At 43.8% G+C, this 24159-nt stretch overlaps 8 protein-coding genes across 8 annotated transcripts; 5 read left to right on the top strand and 3 right to left on the bottom strand.

Moving 5' to 3' along the window:
- Nucleotides 1–515: 515 nt before the first annotated feature.
- NijB (Ninjurin B) lies at nucleotides 516–1680 on the top strand. Its single transcript, XM_064689731.1, has 3 exons — nucleotides 516–775; nucleotides 1325–1479; nucleotides 1543–1680. The coding sequence occupies exons 1-3, from the start codon at nucleotides 547–549 to the stop codon at nucleotides 1672–1674; spliced, it is 516 nt and encodes a 171-aa protein (XP_064545801.1). The 5' UTR covers nucleotides 516–546; the 3' UTR covers nucleotides 1675–1680.
- LOC135433584 (short/branched chain specific acyl-CoA dehydrogenase, mitochondrial) lies at nucleotides 1676–6146 on the bottom strand. Its single transcript, XM_064689728.1, has 4 exons — nucleotides 5967–6146; nucleotides 5787–5892; nucleotides 2578–3056; nucleotides 1676–2514 (listed from the first exon to the last, which is right to left on the bottom strand). The coding sequence occupies exons 1-4, from the start codon at nucleotides 6000–6002 to the stop codon at nucleotides 1891–1893; spliced, it is 1245 nt and encodes a 414-aa protein (XP_064545798.1). The 5' UTR covers nucleotides 6003–6146; the 3' UTR covers nucleotides 1676–1890.
- Nucleotides 6147–6500: 354 nt separating this feature from the next.
- Nucleotides 6501–7600, top strand: RpL26 (ribosomal protein L26). The gene is made up of 2 exons (XM_064689732.1): nucleotides 6501–6655; nucleotides 6908–7600. Exon 2 carries the CDS (start codon nucleotides 6926–6928, stop codon nucleotides 7373–7375), a length of 450 nt encoding a protein of 149 aa, XP_064545802.1. The 5' UTR covers nucleotides 6501–6655; nucleotides 6908–6925; the 3' UTR covers nucleotides 7376–7600.
- A 765-nt stretch (nucleotides 7601–8365) lies between these two features.
- On the top strand, nucleotides 8366–8991 carry LOC135433589 (gametocyte-specific factor 1 homolog). The gene is made up of 2 exons (XM_064689734.1): nucleotides 8366–8597; nucleotides 8655–8991. Exons 1-2 carry the CDS (start codon nucleotides 8418–8420, stop codon nucleotides 8919–8921), a joined length of 447 nt encoding a protein of 148 aa, XP_064545804.1. The 5' UTR covers nucleotides 8366–8417; the 3' UTR covers nucleotides 8922–8991.
- On the bottom strand, nucleotides 8967–9713 carry arx (asterix). Its single transcript, XM_064689730.1, has 2 exons — nucleotides 9465–9713; nucleotides 8967–9385 (listed from the first exon to the last, which is right to left on the bottom strand). Exons 1-2 carry the CDS (start codon nucleotides 9636–9638, stop codon nucleotides 9023–9025), a joined length of 537 nt encoding a protein of 178 aa, XP_064545800.1. The 5' UTR covers nucleotides 9639–9713; the 3' UTR covers nucleotides 8967–9022.
- A 204-nt stretch (nucleotides 9714–9917) lies between these two features.
- On the top strand, nucleotides 9918–11498 carry LOC135433585 (corepressor interacting with RBPJ 1). The gene is made up of 2 exons (XM_064689729.1): nucleotides 9918–10213; nucleotides 10287–11498. Exons 1-2 carry the CDS (start codon nucleotides 10142–10144, stop codon nucleotides 11403–11405), a joined length of 1191 nt encoding a protein of 396 aa, XP_064545799.1. The 5' UTR covers nucleotides 9918–10141; the 3' UTR covers nucleotides 11406–11498.
- Nucleotides 11499–11797: 299 nt separating this feature from the next.
- Ir75d (Ionotropic receptor 75d) lies at nucleotides 11798–19738 on the bottom strand. Its single transcript, XM_064689762.1, has 12 exons — nucleotides 19463–19738; nucleotides 18699–19404; nucleotides 17233–18093; nucleotides 16932–17175; nucleotides 16202–16549; nucleotides 15746–16111; nucleotides 15438–15547; nucleotides 15308–15338; nucleotides 15031–15256; nucleotides 14446–14703; nucleotides 13567–13703; nucleotides 11798–13501 (listed from the first exon to the last, which is right to left on the bottom strand). Exons 1-12 carry the CDS (start codon nucleotides 19716–19718, stop codon nucleotides 11948–11950), a joined length of 5097 nt encoding a protein of 1698 aa, XP_064545832.1. The 5' UTR covers nucleotides 19719–19738; the 3' UTR covers nucleotides 11798–11947.
- Nucleotides 13809–16961, top strand: Prp6 (pre-mRNA processing factor 6). The gene is made up of 4 exons (XM_064689723.1): nucleotides 13809–13992; nucleotides 14051–15569; nucleotides 15627–16580; nucleotides 16649–16961. The coding sequence occupies exons 1-4, from the start codon at nucleotides 13895–13897 to the stop codon at nucleotides 16871–16873; spliced, it is 2796 nt and encodes a 931-aa protein (XP_064545793.1). The 5' UTR covers nucleotides 13809–13894; the 3' UTR covers nucleotides 16874–16961.
- Nucleotides 19739–24159: the final 4421 nt, after the last annotated feature.

Here is a 24159-nt window from a genome sequence, read left to right as displayed (position 1 = left end):
CTTTTTGACAGCTGTTATATTGGCTCATGAAATCAGTGGCCTTATTTAATACTGGCCTATTAAAATTTAAAATTCCACAAACTAAAATTACACTGTAACCTTTAAGACCCATGTGGCTTAAACCCCAACAAGCCCAAGGCTGCAAATAATATTTGCTAGCCAGCCTGGCGTCAACCCAGCCAAAGTATCTCACGGATACGTACTGCAACGTTTTTGTGTGGGTGTCTTCAGCTCTAGGTGTTGACATAGCCCAATTATAGGACCCAACAAAGTGTAGCATACAGTTGGGCTGTTTATTCATTGCGGGGACATGAACCCCACATTTCGGACTGGGACTTGGCAGCTATTCAGTACAGTGGGGTCAATGGCGTGCCTGGTTCTTTTTATCAGTGAAAAGTGACCACAGAACGGGGCAACCGCAACTTTCAATGAATGTTTACAAATGGCACTAAAAAGCTTCAGAATGGTGTAAATATAATTTCAGTTGTTAATCGCATTCAGCTAGTTATGACAATTAAGGCGCTCAGCTGAGCCAGATTTGCACGAATGGTCAGCGTCAGCGAGGAGGTTATCGAGGTGGAGGATGCGCTCAGCTCCGAGGGCAGCTTTGCCAGCACCGTGGCAGGACAATGCTGTGGCCCAGAGCAGGAAATGGACGATCAGCAGGTGGCTCAGCTAAATGATTTGGCTGCCACAGACGAGGCCAAGGGCAAAAATAGTCCAAGCGAATTATCCGGTGGACATAACTATGCGACTAGCAAAAATGTAGCCGAGGGTAAGTGGAAAACGGAAACATGTTTGGGTATTACAAATATAACGCTTGAAAAAACTTGTGTATCAGTTCACATATGCCCAACGCTGTCAATCAACTTACTCAATCTAACCTAACCTCAAATCTCGGCTACGAAATACGCATTACCTAGTGAAATAACAGCGGAAAATTGTGGGAATGTTTTTTTTCTCTTTTAAATGGTCAACGCTGACTTTTAAGCTTTCACTATTGATGTACGAGCCTTAAACTAAAAACTTACATTTTAATATGCCCAATCAACTAACTAAATCTAACCTAACCTCAAATTCTAATTACGAAATACGCATTTGCCAATGGAATAGCAGCGGAAAATGGTGGAAAGTTTATTTTTTAAAGAATAAGTTTAAAGTCTGACTTTCAAACTTTCAATTTTGATGTAAGAACCATAACTAAAAACTTCAAGTTCATTTTTAAGCTCTTCTGGGCTTGGATGAACAACTTAAAGAAATCCGTATACCCAGCTGTCTTTTGGATGAAATCGAAAATACTTATTTAGACTTCTTGTACTTACAGGTCTCATGGACATTGCCCTGCTCTCGGCAAATGCAAATCAGCTGCGTTTTCTGATCACCTACAATCATGAGGCGTCCACGTTCTACTGCAGTCTGGTGCTGGTCATACTCTCGCTGGTGCTACAGGTGCTAGTGGGCATTGCACTGATCTTTAAGGTATGGCAATGGGTTATATATATATTGTTGATTCAGCTAATACTCTCGGGATTCCATTAACAGCGCCGCCTGAAACGCTGCCAGAGTCGACGATACATGCGAACCAATGAGGTCCTTGTAATGGGCGTTTTTCTTATCACTGTGATCAATGTGCTGCTGGCTGCATTTACCACAACCGACGGACATGCGAATTAAATTAGTGAATGCTCTTCCTATTTTTTTTGTTTTGTACAATTAAATTGTATTTAATACAAGTTAACAAAGAAAAAAAAATTGATGTAAATGCGTTGGCAACGATCGATAGAAACGATTAACCAGCCCAGCTAAATGCACTTGACGTATCTGACGTACGATATCTCAGCTTTATATATGTAGACTTAGGGATTTAGGGTTTGGGGTAGATTATTTGGGTTAACCCGAGTACTCCTTCTTGACGCACTTGGCAATGGTGCTCAACTGCATGTTGGTGGTTCCCTCATAGATGGCACCGATCTTGGCATCACGATAGTATTTCTCCTGGGGGAAGTCGCGCGTGAAGCCGACACCGCCCATCCAGTCAATGCACTTGGTGGCCGCACGCTGGGCCACCTCCGAGGCGTAGAACTTGGCCATGGCCGCCTCCTTCAGGAAGGGAACACCAGCCTCCTGCAGGCGCGCCGCATTGTAGGTGAGCAGGCGAGCCGCCTCGATCTCTGTGGCAATTGTGGCGATCTGATGCTGCATGGACTGGAAGTTGTAGATGGCATCACCGAACTGTTTGCGCTCCAGCAGGTACGGAATGGTGGCATCAAAGGTGCCCTGGGCCAGGCCCACCATCTGGGCGCCAATGCCGATGCGGCCCTCGTTCAGGAAGCCAGCGGCATACTTGTAACCATGTCCGAAGGTGCCCAGGATATTCTCCTCGGGTACGCGCACATTGTCGAAGGTGAGCATGCAGGTGCCAGAGGCGCGAATGCCCAGCTTATCCTCGGGCTTGTTCACAATCAGACCGGGAGTTTCGCGATCCACAATGAAGGTGGTAATGCCACGATAGCCCTACAAAATATAGGATTGAGATTGATTAATTATAAGTATAAAGATATGATCAGCTATACTAACATCCTCGGGCTTGGCATTGGCAAAGACCAGGAAAACACCAGCGACATCTGAGTTGGAGATCCACATCTTGGTGCCATTTAACACATAGTGAGAGCCATCCTTCTTGGCCACAGTCTTGAGGGAGAAGGCGTCGGAGCCTGCGCCCGGCTCCGTCAGCGCAAAGCTGCCAGCATATTCCTGGGCCAGTTTGGGCAAATACTTTGCCTTCTGTTCCGCATTGCCAAACTTGATCATCAGCGAGTTGACCAATGTGTTGTGAATGTCAACGAAAGCCGCCACCGCTGGATCGATCTTGGACAGCTCCTCGACCACGATGATGTTGGTCATGAAATTGCAGCCGCTGCCGCCCAGCTCCGTGTCAATTTCAATGCCCATCAGGCCATTGTCGAAGACGGCCTTCACCACGGACGGATCGAATTTGTGCTCAAAGTCCATTTTCTTGACCAACGGCAGGATTTGATCCTGAGCCAATTTGGCAACTGGAAACGAATGCAACAATCCAAAGATCCATCAAATAAATATATAACGGCCATAAAAGCTCTTCGTAAATTTATTGACTCTAGTTCTTTTACTCAATTACTCAATGGAAGATAAGCAAAGATAAAACTTTTCCACAAAAGCTTTCAGTAAATATTTTGCGAGCTTTTATAGTCTGAGTCCAAAAAAGCGCACAGCTATTAATAAGATCGGTGAGCTTCAAAAAAAAGCTTTGTGTTTTATTTATGTTCCGTTAAGGAAGCTTTCTAACAAGCTTTAAAAGTCGTTAAAATAAACTGGTTCCCCCCATAACGCTTCTATTTGAGTGCTGCTGTGTGTGTGTGTGTGTATGTTTGTGTGTGTGTGAGCTTGTTTTATTGCTGTGTGCGTGCCTACGCGTGTGTCCGCTTTATCAATAATGCCGCTGATTCTCAACTCGTGTGGCGCTCTCTCAACGTGCCGCTCTCTTCCGATAGCTCTGCCTGCGCCTACACACATAAATACATCTATTATACATGTACATACGTATGTATTGAACATTTTGATTGTTTTTTATTGGTATCTCTGAGACATTTTTCTTGACGCGCTGTTTTGCTCGGAAAGCCAGCAAATACTGGGGACACCATGCACACGCCCACTTTGCTAACTAATGCTAATTTTTTGCCATAGTTGGAAAGCTTGAATAATTAATTGAATTTATAAATCTTTTATAGTAATTGCAAACTAACTAGCTAAGAGGCATGCACTAGCTGACAGCTGTTGTCCTGACGCTGTCCTTGCCCTAAGTTGGTGTTAATTAAGTTAGTTTAGTTTTAATTGCGTATTTAGCTAACATTTTATCAAGTATGTATGTATATATATAATTATTGTTCGGAGGCAACTGTACCGATAAACTGTTCTAAAGCTCTTACGCATTTTTTTTATTTTTCATTTTATTGTCAAATTTCCCAAGGTGTTTTCCTGAAACTGGTTTACCGCAAACACTGGAGCACTTTGCATGCTGTAGTTGTTACGCAACATTTTGATAAGTATATGTATATAGTATATACATCAGATCATGCAACAGGTCGCACCTTGAACCACCTCGCCCGCCTAATGCAATTAATACATAATTAAATTTGTTATCTATGGAAAAATAAATATTTATATATGTCAATTCTCCAACTAGGAATCAGCGGTATATTTCAGGACTTTTACCTCCCTCCTCCACCGATTCAACTCTCTAGGCGAATTACGCGACCAAGTACCTCGCACATCCATTGCCCGCGTGCCACTAGAACAGTGGACACAATGGGCGGAGGCGTGGCACAGCCGCATTATTTTCTCTATCACAAGTGTAACGCTGTGGAGTTCATTTAAATTACAACTGAACAGCTGACTGACTTGTGAAAAAACTCCGAAACTACAAAGGGAAATAAATAGAAACACATTAGGAAGAGAAATGATCCTTAAAAACCCCACGCTCTTATCTTCTTTCCTATCTCTCTCATTCTTCTTTCATTCGCCTACACTCGAACATGCGACTCTTCAGCCAACTCGAGCTTCATACAACATTAAAGGCAGCACTTTAACGCGCTGCGCCAGCGACGTCCAGCCAGCTACGCTGTCAAAAGCAAATGCTGTTAAAGCGGCTGCGACGCAACTATTTTTAGCAAACATACACACACACTCACACACACATACCCCTCACTGCGGTGTTATGTTTATTGTTTTTTGTTTTTTAGCCGCGTCGCAATTGTAGAAATAGAAAAAAGTGAAAATTGAAATGCAAATATTGTTTGTTGGCTTCACTTGTTTGAAATGTGTATAAATCTTGAATTATATAAAAAACAAAATAAATACATCTAAAAAATGCCACGTTGGCAGCAAAGTGAATATGAATTTATAATAAATAAAAAATAAGTTAAATTCAATTAATTCATGATAAAAACTTATTTAAGGCGGCTTGCCACGTTTAGCTATGGATAAAAGCTGCGCATAAGCAAATTGTTATGCAAGGATACAGTTATCCTTGAATCACGCACCTTTAGCTAAACAGAACTTGAAAGCGCATTTAACAGTCAAAAATTATATAATTTGACCGGCTTCAATGAGTAAATTGATCAATTTAAATAATTGCCCGAAAACGCCATATAAAACGCTAAGGTTGCAAAAAAATACGTATGTATATATATTCATAAATACATATACATATTTATATAAACGGATATATATGGCATATATACATATGTATGTATGCCATACATACAGGACATATGCATATTTATATTAACGCATATGTATGTACAAGCCATACGTCATATGTAAAATTATATATATGTACGGCTGAAAATTCGCTTTTCATTCAATTTTTCCACAATCATAACTAGAATGCGCTTATCTTCCATCTGGGACACGCCCTCCTCCTCACACGTCCTCCACCCCGCCGCATTGTCAAACAAAGCATGTACAGTTTTTTATCAGCGCACACATATACACATTTTTTTAGGAACCAAATTAAAAAAATAATAGAATGCATTAATTGTGCTGGCCAAATAGGCAGCTGTAACTAAATATGTATAATAATAACTAATTAAATACTACAACATGCGATGATTAAATTACGTAACAAAAACCGATATTGAACACAAAAAAAAAAAAAATTGATCTTGTGCACCGACTGCAAACACACTAACTTGAGGCAAGGGCTTAGTGTACACTCATATATAGTATAGTCTAGTTGCAGGACTTACCCGTCTCCTTCATCATCTTCTCATCGTCGGTGAGGTATGTCAGCGGAGGAGGCAGGCCCGTCGCCGAGGACATGGCGGCGTTTTGCTGACGTGCTGCATTGGCCAGCTATGAAAAAGACATTAAAAGAATTCAAAAATCAAAATTAGCTGGGACATTTTGGAGGCGTGGCATTTACTTACCATACGCATGGGCAACTTCTTCAGGCTGTTCATCATCTTGTGTATGTGTGTGTGTGTATGTTATGTATGCAAAGCAGTAAATTCAATCAACCTGAGACACTGGAAACTGGACACTATTTTGAGCTCTTCCCACGCACAACTGCTTCAGTTGACTTCTCACGCGCGACTAATTTCCAATTAGGCTCCAGTGGCAGATTTCGGTTAGCGATCAGTAAGAAGAAAATCAAGAATTAAAAAGCTCTCAGAGCACAAACTCAACACAGCAAGTGTGCTCAAAGCGTGTGGCCGTTATGCATGGTACGGTGCTCTTACAAAATGCGTGATTAATGTGATTATAAAACATTTTGTGAAGATCGACACTGGTAAGGAAACATTCCAACCAACAGTAAACGAAAATTATTATTTGGAGTTTTTGTTTGTAAAATAAATTTGAATTATCACCATTTTGTTATTATATTTTTTATTAAAGAAATCATATATGTAACAATTCCAAATCATTTTTTCAATTCCTATTCGAATGCGGATGATGTACATGTTATGTACGTAACTATTGCCGCTTTGTGTGGCAACGCTGGGCGCCAGTGTTGCAAAGCGTATAGTTACTTTTTTGAGTACTCAATTTTGACGTTTCCGCTGGTCGCAGCTGTCAAAATTCTTTCTTTTCGTTGTTGTTACGACGGTAGTTTGGTGTAAGTTTCCATGTTCAATATAATTTCGCATTTGTTCAGCCATCATTGTTTATTTTGGCGAGTTAATAATGAAAATGTGCAGCACACACAGTGGCACACACTATTTAAGTGAAATTTTGTCGGCTTTCCTATGTTTGTCGTGTGGATACCGATTCGCGAAAATAAACAAATGCAAATTATGAGCAAATGCAAAACTTTTGAAATTTTCATATTAAAGTTGCTAATCATTGCAATTGTTTAACGTTTCCACAGCCCGCACAACCAACCAAGATGAAATTGAACAAGTTTGTGTCGTCGTCGCGCAGGAAGAACCGCAAGCGTCACTTCCAGGCTCCCTCACACATCCGCCGTCGCCTGATGTCCGCCCCCCTGTCAAAGGAGCTGCGTCAGAAGTACAATGTGCGCTCAATGCCCATTCGTCGTGACGACGAGGTTCAGGTGATCCGTGGCCACAACAAGGGCAGCCAGGTGGGCAAAGTGGTGCAGGCGTACCGCAAGAAGTTCGTCGTCTACATTGAGAAGATCCAGCGTGAGAATGCTAACGGCACCAACGTCTATGTTGGCATTCATCCCAGCAAAGTGCTGATTGTTAAGCTGAAGCTCGACAAGGATCGCAAGGCCATTTTGGAGCGTCGCAGCAAGGGACGTTTGGCTGCATTGGGCAAGGACAAGGGCAAATACACCGAGGAGACTGCCGCTCAGCCCATGGAGACAGCGTAAATCTCCCAAGCACCCCAACAACAACAGTAACATGTGCAGCAGCAGCAGCAGCAGCAGCGCAGCAAAAGCAACAACAACATCCAATGCCAACGCGCCACTGTTTACAGTTTTAACCGTAACGCTTAGTGTCAATGAGAAAACGAAATTGTGTGAAGTGTGAGAAAATGCCGCAATTCTTTTACAATAAAGAAGAGTTGAATTTTCCCAATATTTGTAAATTACAAATCTATTTCTTTTTCATTTGCAAACGAATCAAAAGGTATATTCTTTATTATGTTAATAAAAACATAAAACCTTGACTGTGACACCAACAATATATACAAGTACTCCGGCTATACAAATTGTTAAACGTGGAGTAGGATTCGAAAGATAGGCGGGCTTACATACATATGTATATTCTATTTCATCATGGTATCGAGGCATTTATGAGCTAACACCAGTCGTTGATAAATTGAGTATTTATAAAGAGCCTTGTTTCACAATGCTTTCAACAAATGGAATAAATACTTTCACATATATATTCCACTAGAACAATAATAATAATGCGTTAGCATAGAGTTCTATTTAAATGTATCTTTCATGTGAACAAAAAGGCAAAATTACTTTGACTAAATTCTGTTCTATATGCATTTAGTTTAGATGTTTGGCTCAGAATGGACGAGTTAAAGTATGAAGGTCGTTTTCCTATTTATGGATAGGTCATGTCGTTTTGGGCTTTATATCATATGCATATACAATTATACTAAACAATCAAATAAACAATTAGTCCAGAATTGACCTTATATAGACAAAGTGAACGGATGCAGAACTTTATTATAGTTCCTGGTCACTTCTGCAAAACATTAGAGATAATTAGAAATAAAGAATATTTTTCAGTTAATAAACGCATGTAGATTTTGGGTAAGTACAAAAAATTAAATATCGCAGAGTTCCACGGAGGAAACGCCAAATTCATCGTTATCGTAAGGAACTGCCACCTATCGAGATCTTGTGATTTGGATGATGCGGAGTTTTTGCTGTAAAAACATATTCAGTTTCAAAGATGGCGTCCACGAGTAAATTTGATGATTTCGTCGCATGTCCGTACAACAAGGCACATATAGTGCTCCGCGGACGCCTGACAAAACATTTGGTGCGCTGCAGCCGTAACGCGGAGAATTTAAATAAATTGCTGACCTGCCCCTTCAACGAGAACCATCGCTTCGATGCACAACAGCTGCAGGTTGGTAATATTTTCGACCTGTTGCGTCTCGTTTGAATACATTTTAAATTCATGCAGGCGCACATAAAAATATGTCCGGAACGTGCCAGCTTGGAGCGGCAAGCACAGAAAGACGAGCAGCCAGCGGTGGATGCGCCTGCAACCCAAATGTTGATAGAATGTGAAGAGGATTGGGACAACGAACCGGATGTGCCCACCTACAATCCGAGTGCCTACTGTGAGGAGAATTTGGTGATACGCTCAAGTGGCCTACACGGGCAATCCAAGAGTGTACGCCGAAATTTTAGGGCCCAGGAACGACGCCGTTTCGCTGAGAAACAGTAAAATCCAGAATATACATATAGATTACATGCATGCTTTTAAAAACGATTAAATAACTATGTTTTATATTTAATATTTGGCTATAAATTCGAGTTCCCTATCAATCAGCGATGGCGATTTGGCAACTTGTAGGGCGCCGAACGCTGCGTTGTTGGGGAAGTGGTTTTGGTTGGTCCTCCTCTGCTTTGGGTCTTCTCATTCGAATCTTCATCGCTGTCTTGGCCCAGCAAACGCTTCCGCTCCTCCTTGATGAATGCCTTGCGCTGTGAGGGGAACATGCCATTCGGCTCGCGTACAACATTTGCCGTGGAAACGTACAACTGGGGATTATAGTCGGGCACATCGTCGTCATCCCAGTTTTCTTCTGTTGCGATTTTTTCGTGTCTTGTATCTTCGGTCAGCTCAGCGGGTGCACTGTGCTGATAATGAGCGATGATTTTACGATCGATGCATGATCTTGTGTGTGGCTGCAAGGTGTGTGTGTGCGTGTGTGTTTGTGGAGATTAGAGGAAAATTCAACTTGATTGACTCTAGCGTGTCACTTACTAGAAACTCTGGCTCGGGTATAAGATGCGCCTTGTTGAATGGACAGACAAGCAGCTCAATCTCGTCTTTGTATAGCTCCCGACATTTCAGTATATGCTGTTGCAGTTTTTTGCGCAGCATTTTATGTGCCTTGTTATAGGGACAATACACCATAGCATTTGGATCAGTATCCATTTTTAAAAATTAGGTCGCAGGTCAAAATTTTAAAATAGGTAGGTTTTTGCGTACTGGCGTAGTTGGTTAGTGTTGGGAAACGTTTAAGCGTAGCTTAAATGACCTCTCCATTATGAATCTAGCTCCGAAAGTTCTTTTATTGTTACTATCGCATCACCAAGAAACGATCTTAAATCAAACTCGGCTATTTATTAATAATCAAGTTTTTTCACTTGCTCTTTAAAATTATTCTATATTTTTAGATTGAAACTTTTTATGTTAGATACGTTAAAAGCATAAAATAATCGGAGCAGCTGCAGAAATTGGTTCAACGAGTTGAAAAGCGCAATTGTTTGCTGGTTCTTTAATTAGAGATTGCAAATCTATCGATAGATTTTAGTATTATTAAACTGCAGCGTAAAGAAAATCACATCCACAAACACAATTTTGGCTCAACATTGCAGAACGCATTGTGAAATAATCATTTTTTACTTTAGAAATATAGGAATTAACAATATAACAAGATGGGCAAAGGCTTCAACAATTATATGTGCAAGAAATTCTTCCATCCTGCCTCACGGGACAACCTTAAGCGGGTAGGTAGCGTCTGGACACCTATGCTTATAATGGAATTAATCGTTTATAAAATGTATTTTTATAAATGTTTAGGTATGGATGGCGGAGCAGCAAGCTGAGGCATATAAAAAGAAGCAAGAGGAGCTGCGCACACAGTATGAAAAGGAGCAGAATCTGCACGAGAACAAGGCCATGCTCAGCAAGGACAGCAAAGACAAGCTGAGCGTTAATTTTATGTATGAGCCGCCGCCTGGTGTGCGCAAGGAGCGCGAAAAGGACGACGCCGAGCCGGAATACAAGTTTGAATGGCAGCGCAAATATAATGCGCCTCGAGAATCCTATTGCAAGGGAGACACCGAAATACGAGATCAGCCTTTCGGCATTCAGGTGCGTAACGTTCGCTGTCTCAAGTGCCACAAATGGGGACACATCAACACGGACAAGGAGTGCAGCATGTACAGCATATCGATGAGCGAGGCACGCAAGCTGCACTCGGAGTCGGAGGCCAACGACATCATGTCCAAGAATGTGCTCGAGGAGCAAATGAAGGAAGATGGCCTGATGATGAAGCGATCGGCACTGGAGCTGCAAAGCATTAAGGCTGTGCAGCAGCGCCACCAGCTGGTGCCCAGCGACGAGGAGGACGAGGCAACACGTGCCGCCAAGCAGCATAATCCCGAGTTGCTGTTTCTCAAGTCGCTAAGCAAAAAACAAAAGCTAAAACTGCTCAAGAAACTGGAGAAAATTGAGCGCATGAAGCGCAAGGGTGAAAAGAAATCAATCAAGTCTACCAAGAAGAAGTCCAAAAAGGACAGCAAAGACGGCAAAAGGATGAAAAATAAAAAGTCGACCGAGAGCAACAACGATAGCTCATCTTCCTCATCATCCGACTCGGACACCGGCCCAGCTGACCAAAACAAGCGCCAAAAGAGCAATCACAGAAGCAGAGAGAGATCGCGTTCACGCAGCAAAAACAAGGAGCAACGCGTTCGTGGACGCGACCGCTCACACAGCCGAAATGGTCACACGAATGGCTCCCAAGCAGCTGCGGAGGAACGGCACAAAGCCAGCAGAGACAATCATCATAGCAATGGCCATCGTGAAAGATCACGTAGCCCACTGAGAGAGGAGCGAGCCAGGCAAAGGCGACAGCGTTCGCGCAGCGGCGACAAACGCCGCGACCGGGAACACAAAAAACGCGATAGGCATTAATTTTACATGCATTTACATTTTTATAATCGCACTTGTAGCAAAACTCACCAACACATTTTTTATAAAAATATAATTCCATCTTTTTAAATGCTAGCCAGTCTCTTTCTGTTTTATGTATATGCAGCTCAAAGCTGAACGGATCGGACAACTATACAGAGTCTGCCTGCTGGAAATAGGGAGAAATATGATTGAATAAACTGAAACAAGACAGAATGATCAAGAATCTATATATACACAAGCTTAGATATTACTTTTTCACCCATTTCCAGCCCGTGGGAAACTTTATACATTATATTAAGATATTTAAACATGAGCGAATTATGGATTAGAAGAAATATCCACACTTGCTGACCAATTTAAGGTAATTTCAGCAAGTGTATCAAAAGCACAAGTTATTTTGAATTAATTAGCTTCGCTATAAGACTTTATTTTGCCGCACAAAAGAAATTCGCAGAAGGAAAAAAATAAAAAGGTCAACTTGTCCTGGTTAACAAGTGTCCGTTTTCGTGTGTATCGAATGTTGCTATATTTTGTAGTTGGCTTTAAATGCGAGCCAGTTGTGCGGTTGTGCTGGAGCCCGCGGAGACGCACAGCTCGGCGCCATGATTGCTGCCACTCTCGCGGGAGACGCTCTTCACATGGATGTGGCTCTTGAGCATGGCAGCGCGCAGGATAAGCATGCGGGTGTGGCGCTGATATTGTTTGCCCATGAGCAGGGCGCGCTCGAAAGTGCTGTTGCGCTGATCGGCCTCCTTGGCGTAGAGTATCTTGTTGTGCGAGTCGATGCGAGCTTGTATCTGGCCGTCCAGTATGAGCTGCATCACCTCGTTCTCCAGATCGCCCACAGTCGAGTTGAAGGCTGTGGCCATTTTGTGCATATCAGCGGACATATATGGGCTGAAATATTGGATTAGCGCACGGTTGCGTATCTTGGTATAGAGTATGCTGACGTGTGGGGCTATATACATGTCCACCAGCAGATTGTCGCGTATCTCGTCGAGCAGCGTAAGGCAGCTGGCGTATTTGCTCTCGTAAAACTTGAAGATAATATCACGCAGTTGCGGCTCCAGCTCCAGGAACAGCTTGAACGAGGTGGAAGCAATTACCAGACGCTTCAGCTCCGGCCGATCAAAGGTGGCCAGGGCGCAGAGACCACCGTAGACGGCCACATTGCTGGTGGAGATCATTTCTGGAAACTCACAATGATCAAAGTTGGCTGCCAGAAAATGTTTGGCCGCCACTTTGTATTTCTTTTGCTGCAGCTCGGCCAATCCGGCGGCGCACTCTAGACGCGTGTGCACCTGTGCATTTGCCTCCTTGGAGCCCTCGGAAAAGTCAGGCGTACTCTCCGCCTTTGATATGTAGCTCAAGACATGCGCCCAGTTCTTTAAGTAAATGGAAACCTTGATAACATTCAGGCACATATTGACTACATGCTTGCCGCTGGTGCAGTAATCGCGCGCACGCGAATAGCACTTCAGGGCATTGGTCAGATCGCCACAGCTTAGGTAATGATCCGCCAGATCGTCGTGGCCGCGTCGGATGCTCTCCTTGATGGAATTCGATTTATAGTTCTTTAGATCCGAGTCGAGCTTCTCCAGTTTGAGAGCCGCCTTCTTCATTTTCGCATCAACCCAGACAGCGTCATAGGCAAAGGCATCCTTCTCACCTCCAGCGCTGGTGGCATTGGCCTGAGCCGCTGCTGCTGCTGCCGGCTGTGCAGCGATGTCGGGCAGAGCTGCAACTGCAACAGCGGCAGCACCGCCGGCTGCTTGATCACCTGCCGGAACAGCAGCAGCCGCTCCCGCAACTCCAGCAGCGGCCTGTAGATCAGCCAAACGCTTGTGCAGCATTTGATAGACTTTCACGTTGTAGGTAGACTGCACGTAGGTGATGGCCATTTTGAGTGCCTCCAGGGTCAGAAGTGGGCAAACGTCGGCCACATAAATCAGGCGATCGAGACGAGCGATACCCGTATATTGATTGGCATATACCTCAAGATCAATTGTCGGATTTTCTACCACAATTTGATGCTCTTCATTGTTTTCATTGTCTTCGTTCGGTGGCGCATCCACTTGCATTGGCTCCACGGCATTCTTAAAAATGTGTCACGGCTACGTGAGAACTTTGATGGTGGCATCAAAATTACAATGTTATTTACCTGCATAAGCGGCGGCATAGGCAGCACGGGCATCTTGCAGCGTTTTGTTTGCAAGCGTAATTTGCGAAAATTATTGAATTGCTTTTCTGTTCTATGCCGACTTTGGTTCGATAAGCTATTGTTAGATATGGTCAAATATTTCGATTACAAACATGACAACGATATTTTTAAGCGATAGTTTAGTTGCCTGTGCACAGTTGTGAAATGTCTCATCTCTAAACTTACCATTCCGGGCGAATAGTACAATTCAGCGCCTCGCAAACGTTTTGTTTATATCATTGAATATTATTATAGAGAATAGAAAAAATAACGTAAAACCGTAGAAAAGATGTCAAATATAACAGCTGCGGTAATTGCTAACCGCAATAAAAAGCATTTCCTTGGTGTGCCGGCGCCGCTTGGATATGTTGCCGGCGTGGGACGTGGGTAAGTTGTTTCTTATTATACACTACATTTTCTACAAATGTTAATTTTTGTAACACAGCGCCACTGGCTTTACGACACGTTCGGATATTGGTCCCGCGCGCGATGCCAACGATGTTTCCGACGATCGCCACGCACCGCCAGCCACCAAGCGCAAGAAAAAGGACGAAGAGGAGGAGGAAGACGAGGATTTAAACGACTCCAACTATGACGAGTTTAGCGGCTACAGCGGCTCACTCTTCTCCAAGGATCCCTACGATAAGGACGATGAAGAGGCGGACGCAATTTACGATTCTATAGAGAAGCGCATGGATGAGAAACGCAAAGAATATCGCGATAGACGCTTGCGCGAGGACTTGGAGCGCTATCGTCAGGAGCGGCCCAAGATTCAGCAGCAGTTTAGCGATCTGAAGCGTTCGCTGGCCACAGTTACCACCGAAGAGTGGTCCACCATACCCGAAGTGGGTGACAGTCGCAATCGCAAGCAGCGCAATCCGCGAGCCGAAAAGTTTACCCCGCTGCCAGACAGCGTTCTCTCGCGCAATCTGGGCGGTGAGACTGCATCCTCATTGGATGCCAGCTCCGGCTTGGCGTCCATGGTGCCCGGCGTAGCCACGCCCGGCATGTTAACGCCCACCGGCGATTTGGACTTGCGCAAAATTGGACAGGCGCGAAACACGCTCATGAATGTAAAACTTTCGCAGGTATCGGACTCTGTGACAGGTCAAACGGTGGTCGACCCCAAGGGCTATCTGACAGATCTGCAGAGCATGATACCCACCTATGGCGGCGACATCAATGACATTAAAAAGGCGCGTCTGCTGCTTAAAAGCGTGCGTGAAACAAATCCCAATCATCCGCCTGCTTGGATAGCCTCGGCTCGGTTGGAAGAGGTCACAGGCAAGGTACAAATGGCACGCAATTTAATAATGCGTGGCTGCGAAATGAATCCACAATCAGAGGATCTCTGGCTGGAGGCGGCGCGCCTACAACCGCCCGATACAGCCAAGGTGGTCATTGCCCAGGCGGCACGTCACATACCAACTTCGGTGCGAATTTGGATCAAGGCTGCCGATTTAGAGACCGAAACCAAAGCCAAGCGACGCGTCTTTCGCAAAGCTCTGGAGCACATACCGAACTCGGTTCGTTTGTGGAAGGCGGCCGTGGAACTGGAGAATCCCGATGATGCTCGGATCCTGCTGTCGCGTGCCGTCGAGTGCTGCAACACCAGTGTGGAGCTATGGTTGGCCTTGGCACGCCTCGAGACCTATGAGAATGCGCGCAAGGTGCTGAACAAGGCGCGTGAGAATATACCCACAGATCGCCAGATCTGGACAACGGCTGCCAAGCTGGAAGAGGCCAATGGCAACATACACATGGTCGAAAAGATTGTCGATCGTTCGCTGACATCGCTTACGGCGAACGGCGTGGAAATCAATCGGGATCACTGGTTCCAGGAGGCCATCGAGGCGGAGAAGTCGGGCGCTGTTAATTGCTGCCAGGCAATTGTGAAAGCTGTCATTGGCATTGGTGTCGAGGAGGAGGATCGCAAGCAAACCTGGATCGATGATGCCGAATTTGTGAGTATTTGTTTGCGATTCCATCTTCATGCTGGTCTAATATTAATTTTCTTTTAGTGCGCCAAGGAGAATGCATTTGAATGCGCGCGCGCTGTCTATGCGCATGCACTGCAGATGTTTCCATCAAAGAAGAGCATTTGGTTGCGTGCTGCATACTTTGAGAAGAATCATGGCACACGAGAGTCTTTGGAAGCGCTGCTGCAACGTGCTGTGGCGCATTGTCCCAAATCGGAGATACTCTGGCTGATGGGCGCCAAGTCAAAGTGGATGGCGGGCGATGTGCCCGCTGCCCGAGGAATTTTGTCGTTGGCCTTCCAGGCGAATCCCAATTCCGAGGATATTTGGCTGGCAGCCGTCAAGTTGGAGTCGGAGAACTCTGAATATGAGCGTGCGCGACGTTTGTTGGCCAAGGCCCGTGGATCTGCGCCCACGCCGCGTGTTATGATGAAGTCGGCGCGACTCGAATGGGCATTGGAACGATTCGATGAGGCGTTGCGTTTGCTAGCCGAGGCCGTCGAAGTGTTTCCCGATTTTCCGAAACTCTGGATGATGAAGGGTCAGATTGAGGAGCAGCAACGGCGCACGGATGATGCGGCCGCCACCTACACGCTGGCATTGAAAAAATGCCCCACCTCGATACCCCTGTGGATTTTGTCAGCTAATCTGGAGGAGCGCAAAGGTGTCTTAACCAAGGCGCGTTCAATACTGGAGCGAGGAAGGCTGCGCAATCCCAAGGTAGCCGTGCTCTGGCTGGAGGCCATCCGTGTAGAGCTGCGTGCCGGACTTAAGGAGATTGCCAGCACAATGATGGCGCGTGCCCTGCAAGAGTGCCCCAATTCCGGCGAGCTGTGGGCAGAGGCTATCTTTATGGAAACGAAGCCACAGCGCAAGACCAAATCGGTGGATGCACTCAAGAAATGCGAACACGATCCGCACGTACTGTTGGCGGTGTCCAAGCTGTTCTGGTCAGAGCACAAGTTCTCAAAGTGTAGAGATTGGTTCAATAGGACGGTAAGTGTTGATACTTTAATTAATTTCTAAAATGTTTGCCCTATTAACATCATTTTCTTTCCACTTAGGTGAAAATTGATCCGGATCTGGGCGATGCTTGGGCATACTTCTACAAATTCGAGCTGTTGCATGGCACGGAACAACAGCAGCAGGAGGTGCTCGAGCGTTGCATTGCCGCGGAGCCCACACACGGTGAATCATGGTGCAGTGTGAGCAAGTGCATCCGTAACTGGCAGTTCAAAACGCCAGATGTGCTACGTGCTGTGGTCAGGGAGCTGTCTGTACCAACTTAAGTTCCCTTTAACATATCTAAGAACCAATTAATGTACGAAATAAACGGCTTGCTGCTCAATGCAGCGTGTCTTTGTAACCCCGAATAAATGTGTAGATGCCATGGCTGTGCTTGCGGATGAGCTCGACGAGGAACACGCCAAAGCTGAGCGCGGCGCCGCAGCCAAAGATGCCAAATGCATAGCGACATTCGGTGAGGCCAATGGAGACAAAGCCACCGACGCCGCTCTCGCATTTCGGCTTCTGTGGTATCCATTTGAGTTCCTCGCGATTCACCAGGCTAATCTCGCGCTGCCAGCGTATTCTGTTCCAGAGAAATTGGTTTAATTACATTGCAATTATCCAGTCCTTGGCTACTTACTGCCTGCGGAATAGCTCCTTGTAGGGAAAGTTTTTGCGTGTTGGCACAGCCAACATGGGTAGCTGGAATGGTTCCAGTTCCATGAGTCCACATTTTTCTGGCTCACTGAATGTATCGCTGACAATTTGATAGCCCGCCTGGAGCTCCACCTGGTATGCAAATAGTCCGGTGCGCATTTTCTCCATGCCCAGCACAGGGCGCATGTAAACAAAATCTCCCTTTGAGGCAATCTTTTTGTGATACAAGCTCTTTGTCACCGGATCTGTGGACTCGGTAAAATAGATTTTATTATATTGTGTATCCTGCACGCCAATTTCCAGCGGTGATTGGCCCAAATCACCCAGCGATTGTATCGCATCCGACGGACTCTGCAACAGAGCCACAATATTCGCCGAGAAGGAGGTGAACAGGAAAACAGCGGCCACAAATGTGGTAAAGACTATAATTCTTGCCGAACGATTGCGCACGTTCACATAGAAACCCTGCTGGCACATGGCGCCAAAGACAAAGTTCACCGAATCCAAATAGGACATGTTGTGTGTGTCCGGAGAGAAAAACATTTCTAATAGCAGCACCAGCATTGTTATGATCAGCAAGAACAGTATGGATATCCAAACGTCCTGCTGAAAGGGCATCGAGAAGATGTTGGCCACAGCCGACAGTGGAGGCTGTCGAAACATGATGCCAGCTCGCACGCGATACGTTTCGGCCACAAAGTCACATAGGGCGATGCGATCCAAGCGCATAAAGATCCCCAGCTGCGCAAAGTCCAGTTCATAGCGCTGAAAGCGACCCATTAGGCCATCGAAGGAGCCATTCGGTTGACGCCATCCATAATTGACGGTCTGGTAGGTGTTATAGCTGGCCAGCAAGAGAGGTTTAATGGCGATAGGAAGGGAGGGAGAGAATAGCTTAACTTAATTTTCCTACTGTACATACAAGCCAAAAGCCCTTCTAGACACCATGAGAATCGCATAGAAAGCCGATTTTTAAAAGATGCAGAAAGAGTTTGCGAAAGAGCGAGATATTGTGAGTAGCAATAGGAGGCAGACAGATTGAGAGATAGAACAAGGGAAAGTGAGACGGAGAGAAAGGTGCAGATAAATAGATTCTTATAATACTAAAGACTTAACATTAAGATTATAAATGTGTTCTTTGAAATCATGAAAATCGCATAGAAAGGCTTTTTTAAAAATACTTTTTTGGATTTAGCAGATGCCGCAGAAAGAAAAGAAAAAATGAGACGGAGAGAAAGGTGCAGATAAATAGATTGTTATAATACTAGAGCCTTAACATTACGATTATAAATGTGTTCTTTGAAATCATGAAAATCGCATAGAAAGGCTTTTTTTGAAAATGCTTTTTTTTTTGGATTTGGCAGATGCGGCTACAGTTATTAAATATTTCCTATATAAATAGGCGAAGCGAAACCGAACTGAGAATCAATCTCAGATATTAATAAATACCTCATATTCAATCGAACGGCCAGCTCCAGCATGAGGCGATGATTGACTTTGGAAATGGTATCGATATGCCTCAGGGAGAGGTCTTCAATGTCGGTGAACAGATCTGGAAATGCAATAACAATAGCTGTATTGAAGACAATGCCCTCCAGATTCTGTCTGTATGTAATCGCCGATCCGAAGTGTCGCAGCGCATGGACCATGTGTCGTGGATTGTGCAGCTGATGGCCCACCAAGCGGCGCTTCAGCGGCTTCCAGGCGGCCACCTTGTACACGTCCAGCAGGGTGGCAGTGAACGGCTGCGACGGACTGTGCCACAGCACACGCACTTCGCTGTCGGGTGGCAAAAAGATCTCAGCATCTTCGAGCAGTTCCAGCTCCTGCAGATCCTGCGTGAGCAGCAGCCAATAGCGATTCGTGGTAAAGTAATTATGCTCCGTGGCCGCGGACCAGCGCAAGAGATTCAGAGCACACGAACTGTTGAACTGCAGCAGCAGAATGCCCAGTTTGTTGTTGAGTGCAGGCAGGACAAATGCCAGCTGCCAGTGTGTTTCGTTGTCCGCCTGAAAGCTGCGCGGGGGCGGCGCCTCCGGAGTGTCCGTTTCATTGCCGACGTGGCGCAGGTCATTCAGACAGTGCTCCGTCCAGAGCTGCACATAAATATTGTGTGCCATGAAATGTTGCAAAAGCGCATGCAAACGTGCCGCATCTGTATTTGTGGACGGGTCATGCATTTAGTTACGGGCGGGAATATATCCACAGCTCACCAATGTCCCCGTGACAAACAACCAGCATCAGGCTGTGCACGCCATGCTGGCGATAGTAAGCGACTACCATATCCGGCAATTGATTGCCCCACGAAGCGCCTTTGAGCAGCAGCTGCTCCTGTTCCTTTTCCTGCTGCTGCTGCTGTCCGCGGGGGATTGCTGACACGTGCCCTGACATTGATGTGGACACTGTCAGCGGCCAGAGCAAGAGCAGCAAAAGCAGCACAAACAGCTCTGGGAATATTAACGAGTTCATGCTCTGAGTACGTCCTTTGCCAGTCCTTTGCAGAAGGCTTCCGTTAAGCGGCGGCTTTTATACGGACCTGGCGACCATTTGGCCAGCAAAATGCCGCGGTAAGCACATTAAATATAATTGAGTTCGTATTTTTTTTAAAAAGGCATTAAAATTATGCATTGATTGCGCTTCAGCGGCATCTTCACTTTCGCCCCATTTCGCCCTGCTGTCATTACGTATACGACACGTTGCCTGCACTGCAATTCGCAGCAATTTCTGCCGACAGCCGCAATTGGTCATCGAAGGCGTTTAATTGGCGCTGCAAGTGCCGCTGAAATTGTCCACCCAAAGTCAATTACATGCCATTAAATATATAAGTTAAAAGTTATAAGTTCTAAGTTATAAGTTCTAAGTTGACTTTTGATGGTCAGCTAAGTATATAAAAACGAAAAATAGATAGTTTACTTTGACTGTGTGTATGGAACAGATAATCCTGCTTGAAATCAATCGAAAGATGAAGAAGTAAAATAGATTTTTGAGACTTCTGCATTCATTCACATAAATACACACATACATATGTACATACATATATGGTATATAACACAAGTTTAAACCTAAGTTGAATTAGTGAGAATCGCTGAGAAGAGCAATTTTTTATATAAAAATGTTTTTTGTTAATGTTTAGCTCAACACAACATGCACATGCATGAATGTATTTATTCAAATACATATAAATAAACATGAATACATATGATTGCAATAGTTGAGACTATTATTTTAAATATAACAAGACAATGTTATATTTATAATACGTATCAGTGTCTTTTAAGGACCAAATTTAAAATGGATGCCGCCGCCTCCTCCGCCAAAGCCTTAGTCACCACCTTATCATAGTTGAATCTGTCTCCTGCAACATTAAAGGCAACTCCTCCTTTGCTCAAGCTGCATACATGCATGCATGCATACATACATACATACATGCATACATGCATACATGCATACATACATACATACATACATACATACATACATACATACATACATACATACATACATACATATATACATACATACATACATACATACATACATATATACATACAGACATACATACCTACATACCTACATAACTACATATGTACATGCCTAAATACCTACATATCTACATATCTACATATCTACAAGCACACGCCTCCTCCTCCGCCAAGCTCCTCCGGCTCCTCAGCTTCCAGCGTTGAAGCCGCCTGCGCCTAATTCATAGGTGAAGCCTGCAAGCCTTACTTAGATTTTTGAGAATCGAGGAGGAGGGCGGCTTTAATAAAAACGTTTTCTTATTTAAACTTGCCGCGCATCAAGACAAATTGGTCTGCTTTTGGTATTTTATAAGACAATTGACATGCATACGTACATACATATATACGCACATACATACATACACACACGAACACACATACCCACTCACATACATACATACATAAAGACATACAGACACCTACAATTCTATCTTAAACTAATGAGAATCGCATAGTAGGGTGATATTTATAAATTGTGCTTCGTTAATTTGCAGGTGGGAGCTATCAACCAAGTAAAGTAATCAAATTTTGTAAAAAGTGCGAAGTAAGCAAAACGTTTCATATAAGAGTTTTTCATAATTTACCAAAACTCCGCCTTAGTGTGCACTTACATCACATCAGGTGATGATTTTAGCAAAAGTCTGGCATCATTTCTGTTGTATATATTTTGTAGATATTTATGATAAGAATTAGATAAGCGTGGCCTGCTTTTATTTACCAATAATAAAAGTTCACACAAAGCTGAGAGCCGGCGTCCATTTCCTGGTTTTCTGATTTCAACACCTTTTCTATCAATAACGGGCCAGCTTATTGGCAATGACTTCAATTTATCGTCTTTGGCTTGTCAGTTCGCGTTGCAAGCAAAAGAAATCCTCTAATTGATTTGAAAAATGGCGCAATAAAAATAAAAAATAAAAGCTTTCCAGCTTGTTTCAGCTTGTTTCCCCCACCGCCAACATGGAGCTGCGCGTGCCACGTATTTGTCCCGCCGCTAGACACAAACGTGTGATAATCTGGATCTTTGGTGTTTCTGTTGCTGTTCCTGGTCCTGTTTCTGGTCGTGTTTCTGGTCGTGTTTCTGGCACACTAATGGCGCCCACTTTGTACGGCTCTGTTCGCCTGTTGCCCATTCGCATTTCCAGCGCCTTTTATTTCCTTCAGTCGGGCAACGCTTCAATAACTTTTATCACTTTTAATTGGGTTTTTCTTTATAGCCAACGCATGTCTTATGCGACTTATAAGGCCAACACATGTGCAGATTGTAATTGTGTTAATTTGTCTGTGTGTGCGAGTGTGCGTGTGTGTGTGTGTGCTTGTCGGGCCGTGTCGAGCTGTTGTTTTAGCTTGTTTTTGTGACAGCAGGCTAATGCCAGTTTTTCCCGTTGTCGGTCCGAGATTTTCTTGCTTTCAATTTTCCTAATTGCTTCTTAATGCGCGTCATACGCCGCCAACCAGAACTTTGCCCTAATTTGCTTTTTAACTCCTTGTCACAGTTTAATGGCAGTTGCTTTAAAAAGTTTGCAACAATTTGTGCAGTTAAAATGTTTTTATTTTCAATTCAAGGATTATATAGCTTACAGCACTTTCCCAATTACACGACCTACAATTAATTGCTGTTCTGAAAAAAACTGTACGCATATTCAGTTTGTATTTAATATTAAGTATACGCCGCATGAAATCAGTACAGTTTAATTTATGTTGCATTTCAATATACAATATCCATAATTAGTTTACAACTGTGTGTTTTTTTATTTGTTATTATTATTATTTTCCTCCGAACAAATAATGTATATATGTATATGCACATATTATATATATAAATATGTATATTTTTTCAGCTTATCAAGCAACTAATTTATGCTGCCTCTCAGTGGCATGCAACGCCCAGTTCTCACGCTAGAGGGCGCTGGCGTTTCATTAATCATGTCCGCCATTTTTTGACATTTGCCCGTCATGTTCAACTACTTTGATAATATTCACGCTACTCTAAGTTTCTTAATTTTTCATCCATGACAGATATTAACACTCTTGCAAAAAGTCTTGTCGATTTCTTACTAAGCCACAGAGTTTACTGAATATTTATATTCTCTATATAAATACTTTTTGCGAATATTATAAGTGTTATACTTTAAATTTGGAAGCTCTTCTCTATCGATTCTTTTATGGATTGATGTATAAACACCTTAGATGTCTTATACTATAAATTTAGCGCCATTTCTTAACTCTGATCGGCATAATTTATTATTATCAACTTACAGGGTATCTGCTAGTTGCTCAATCTTGTCTAAAGCGCTCTTGTCTCTGCTGATTAACAGCGTTTGTTAATAACGAGTTTCATTAAACAATTTTTGCCTTAAGCATCAGATGACGTGAATTAAATATTGCTGATTAGCAATTCCTTGCCCAGTCTTTACTTAAAGTATATACAAACTTTTTATTTATTTAATTTTCTTATATAGAGCTGGTGTCTCGTGTTTTAGCACACGCTTCATTTGTTGCTCGAAGTTTGTCCGTTTTGGCCATGCATCAGTTTATATTGAAAGGACGCTTACATATCCTTTTATGTGGCACTTGAATCCTTTTGTCGTTAAAGGGTGAACTGATTGCCTTTGGCTATCGCCGGTTCTGTGGCTTTAAGCAACCTCTACAATTATCGGGAATCTTACACCTGACTGCACAGCTGGTGGCCTGATTTGCATAAGCCCGAAAGCCGCAGGCTGTAAGCCTTTGACAATTAGCCAATACATTTTATTGGGTCGCACAGAATCGACCAACCATTGAATTTGTGTGTGTGTGTGTCTGCCTTAAGCCAAATTGAAGTGTGCTTCATGTTTATTATGTAACCACAATGCGCTACTTTGTGCTACCTTTTAGCTTTCACGCTCTTGAAATACATTTAATCCATCATTGAGTTCAGACAGCGTCGATATACCCACACACACACATGCACACACACACACACACACACAAACAGACAGACAGACAGACAGACAGAGAGCCGTTAGCCTGGAGCTGTGTTCTCTCTTCTTTGCTGTCCAAAAGCTTTATTGAGTCCCGCTTTCAATTTGCCCGACGCCCATTTACAACCTGTTGAAAAGGTGCGAAATGTTGGTGGCTTCTTTGACTCGCTTTTCCTTCAGCTAAGCAAACACGCTTATGCAGCCTTATCAATCAAAGGCATCTGCCTGTGCTACCCACAATACACGCACACACACGAACACACACATATACATAGCTATACATTCACAAACATATGTTATTAATATGACCCATTTATTGTTAGGCATGGAAATACTAACGAAGGTATTATAACTTTGTTAGTATTTTTGTAACTGTTCTTTTCAGGAAAATTCGCGAGACCAGAAAAATTGCTCAATAACTTTTTGATT

The sequence above is a fragment of the Drosophila montana genome, unplaced genomic scaffold (assembly GCF_035044405.1).
Source record: "Drosophila montana isolate Dmon_TW-CO22-7 unplaced genomic scaffold, ASM3504440v1 contig_3218_1, whole genome shotgun sequence".
Taxonomy (NCBI): Eukaryota; Metazoa; Arthropoda; class Insecta; order Diptera; family Drosophilidae; genus Drosophila; species Drosophila montana.
Note: the sequence above shows the minus strand (reverse complement) of the source record. Positions and strands in the feature narration are given on the sequence as shown.

Coding starts and splice junctions, on each gene's coding strand:
- NijB (XM_064689731.1), top strand. CDS start 547: ATGGTCAGCGTCAGCGAGGAGGTTATCGAGGTGGAGGATGCGCTCAGC. Junction 776..1,324: donor TAGCAAAAATGTAGCCGAGG/GTAAGTGGAAAA, acceptor TTGTACTTACAG/GTCTCATGGACATTGCCCTG. Junction 1,480..1,542: donor GCATTGCACTGATCTTTAAG/GTATGGCAATGG, acceptor TTCCATTAACAG/CGCCGCCTGAAACGCTGCCA.
- LOC135433584 (XM_064689728.1), bottom strand. CDS start 6,002: ATGATGAACAGCCTGAAGAAGTTGCCCATGCGTATG. Junction 5,893..5,966: donor AGAAGTTGCCCATGCGTATG/GTAAGTAAATGC, acceptor TCTTTTTCATAG/CTGGCCAATGCAGCACGTCA. Junction 2,515..2,577: donor CCAATGCCAAGCCCGAGGAT/GTTAGTATAGCT, acceptor TATATTTTGTAG/GGCTATCGTGGCATTACCAC.
- RpL26 (XM_064689732.1), top strand. CDS start 6,926: ATGAAATTGAACAAGTTTGTGTCGTCGTCGCGCAGGAAGAACCGCAAG.
- LOC135433589 (XM_064689734.1), top strand. CDS start 8,418: ATGGCGTCCACGAGTAAATTTGATGATTTCGTCGCATGTCCGTACAAC. Junction 8,598..8,654: donor TCGATGCACAACAGCTGCAG/GTTGGTAATATT, acceptor AAATTCATGCAG/GCGCACATAAAAATATGTCC.
- arx (XM_064689730.1), bottom strand. CDS start 9,638: ATGGATACTGATCCAAATGCTATGGTGTATTGTCCCTATAACAAGGCA. Junction 9,386..9,464: donor TACCCGAGCCAGAGTTTCTA/GTAAGTGACACG, acceptor CACACCTTGCAG/CCACACACAAGATCATGCAT.
- LOC135433585 (XM_064689729.1), top strand. CDS start 10,142: ATGGGCAAAGGCTTCAACAATTATATGTGCAAGAAATTCTTCCATCCT. Junction 10,214..10,286: donor CACGGGACAACCTTAAGCGG/GTAGGTAGCGTC, acceptor ATAAATGTTTAG/GTATGGATGGCGGAGCAGCA.
- Prp6 (XM_064689723.1), top strand. CDS start 13,895: ATGTCAAATATAACAGCTGCGGTAATTGCTAACCGCAATAAAAAGCAT. Junction 13,993..14,050: donor GTTGCCGGCGTGGGACGTGG/GTAAGTTGTTTC, acceptor TTTGTAACACAG/CGCCACTGGCTTTACGACAC. Junction 16,581..16,648: donor GAGATTGGTTCAATAGGACG/GTAAGTGTTGAT, acceptor CTTTCCACTTAG/GTGAAAATTGATCCGGATCT.
- Ir75d (XM_064689762.1), bottom strand. CDS start 19,718: ATGAACTCGTTAATATTCCCAGAGCTGTTTGTGCTGCTTTTGCTGCTC. Junction 18,094..18,698: donor GCCGTTCGATTGAATATGAG/GTATTTATTAAT, acceptor CTTGCTGGCCAG/CTATAACACCTACCAGACCG. Junction 15,339..15,437: donor TCGATGGCCTCCTGGAACCA/GTGATCCCGATT, acceptor GGCCTCTTCCAG/CTTGGCAGCCGTTGTCCAGA.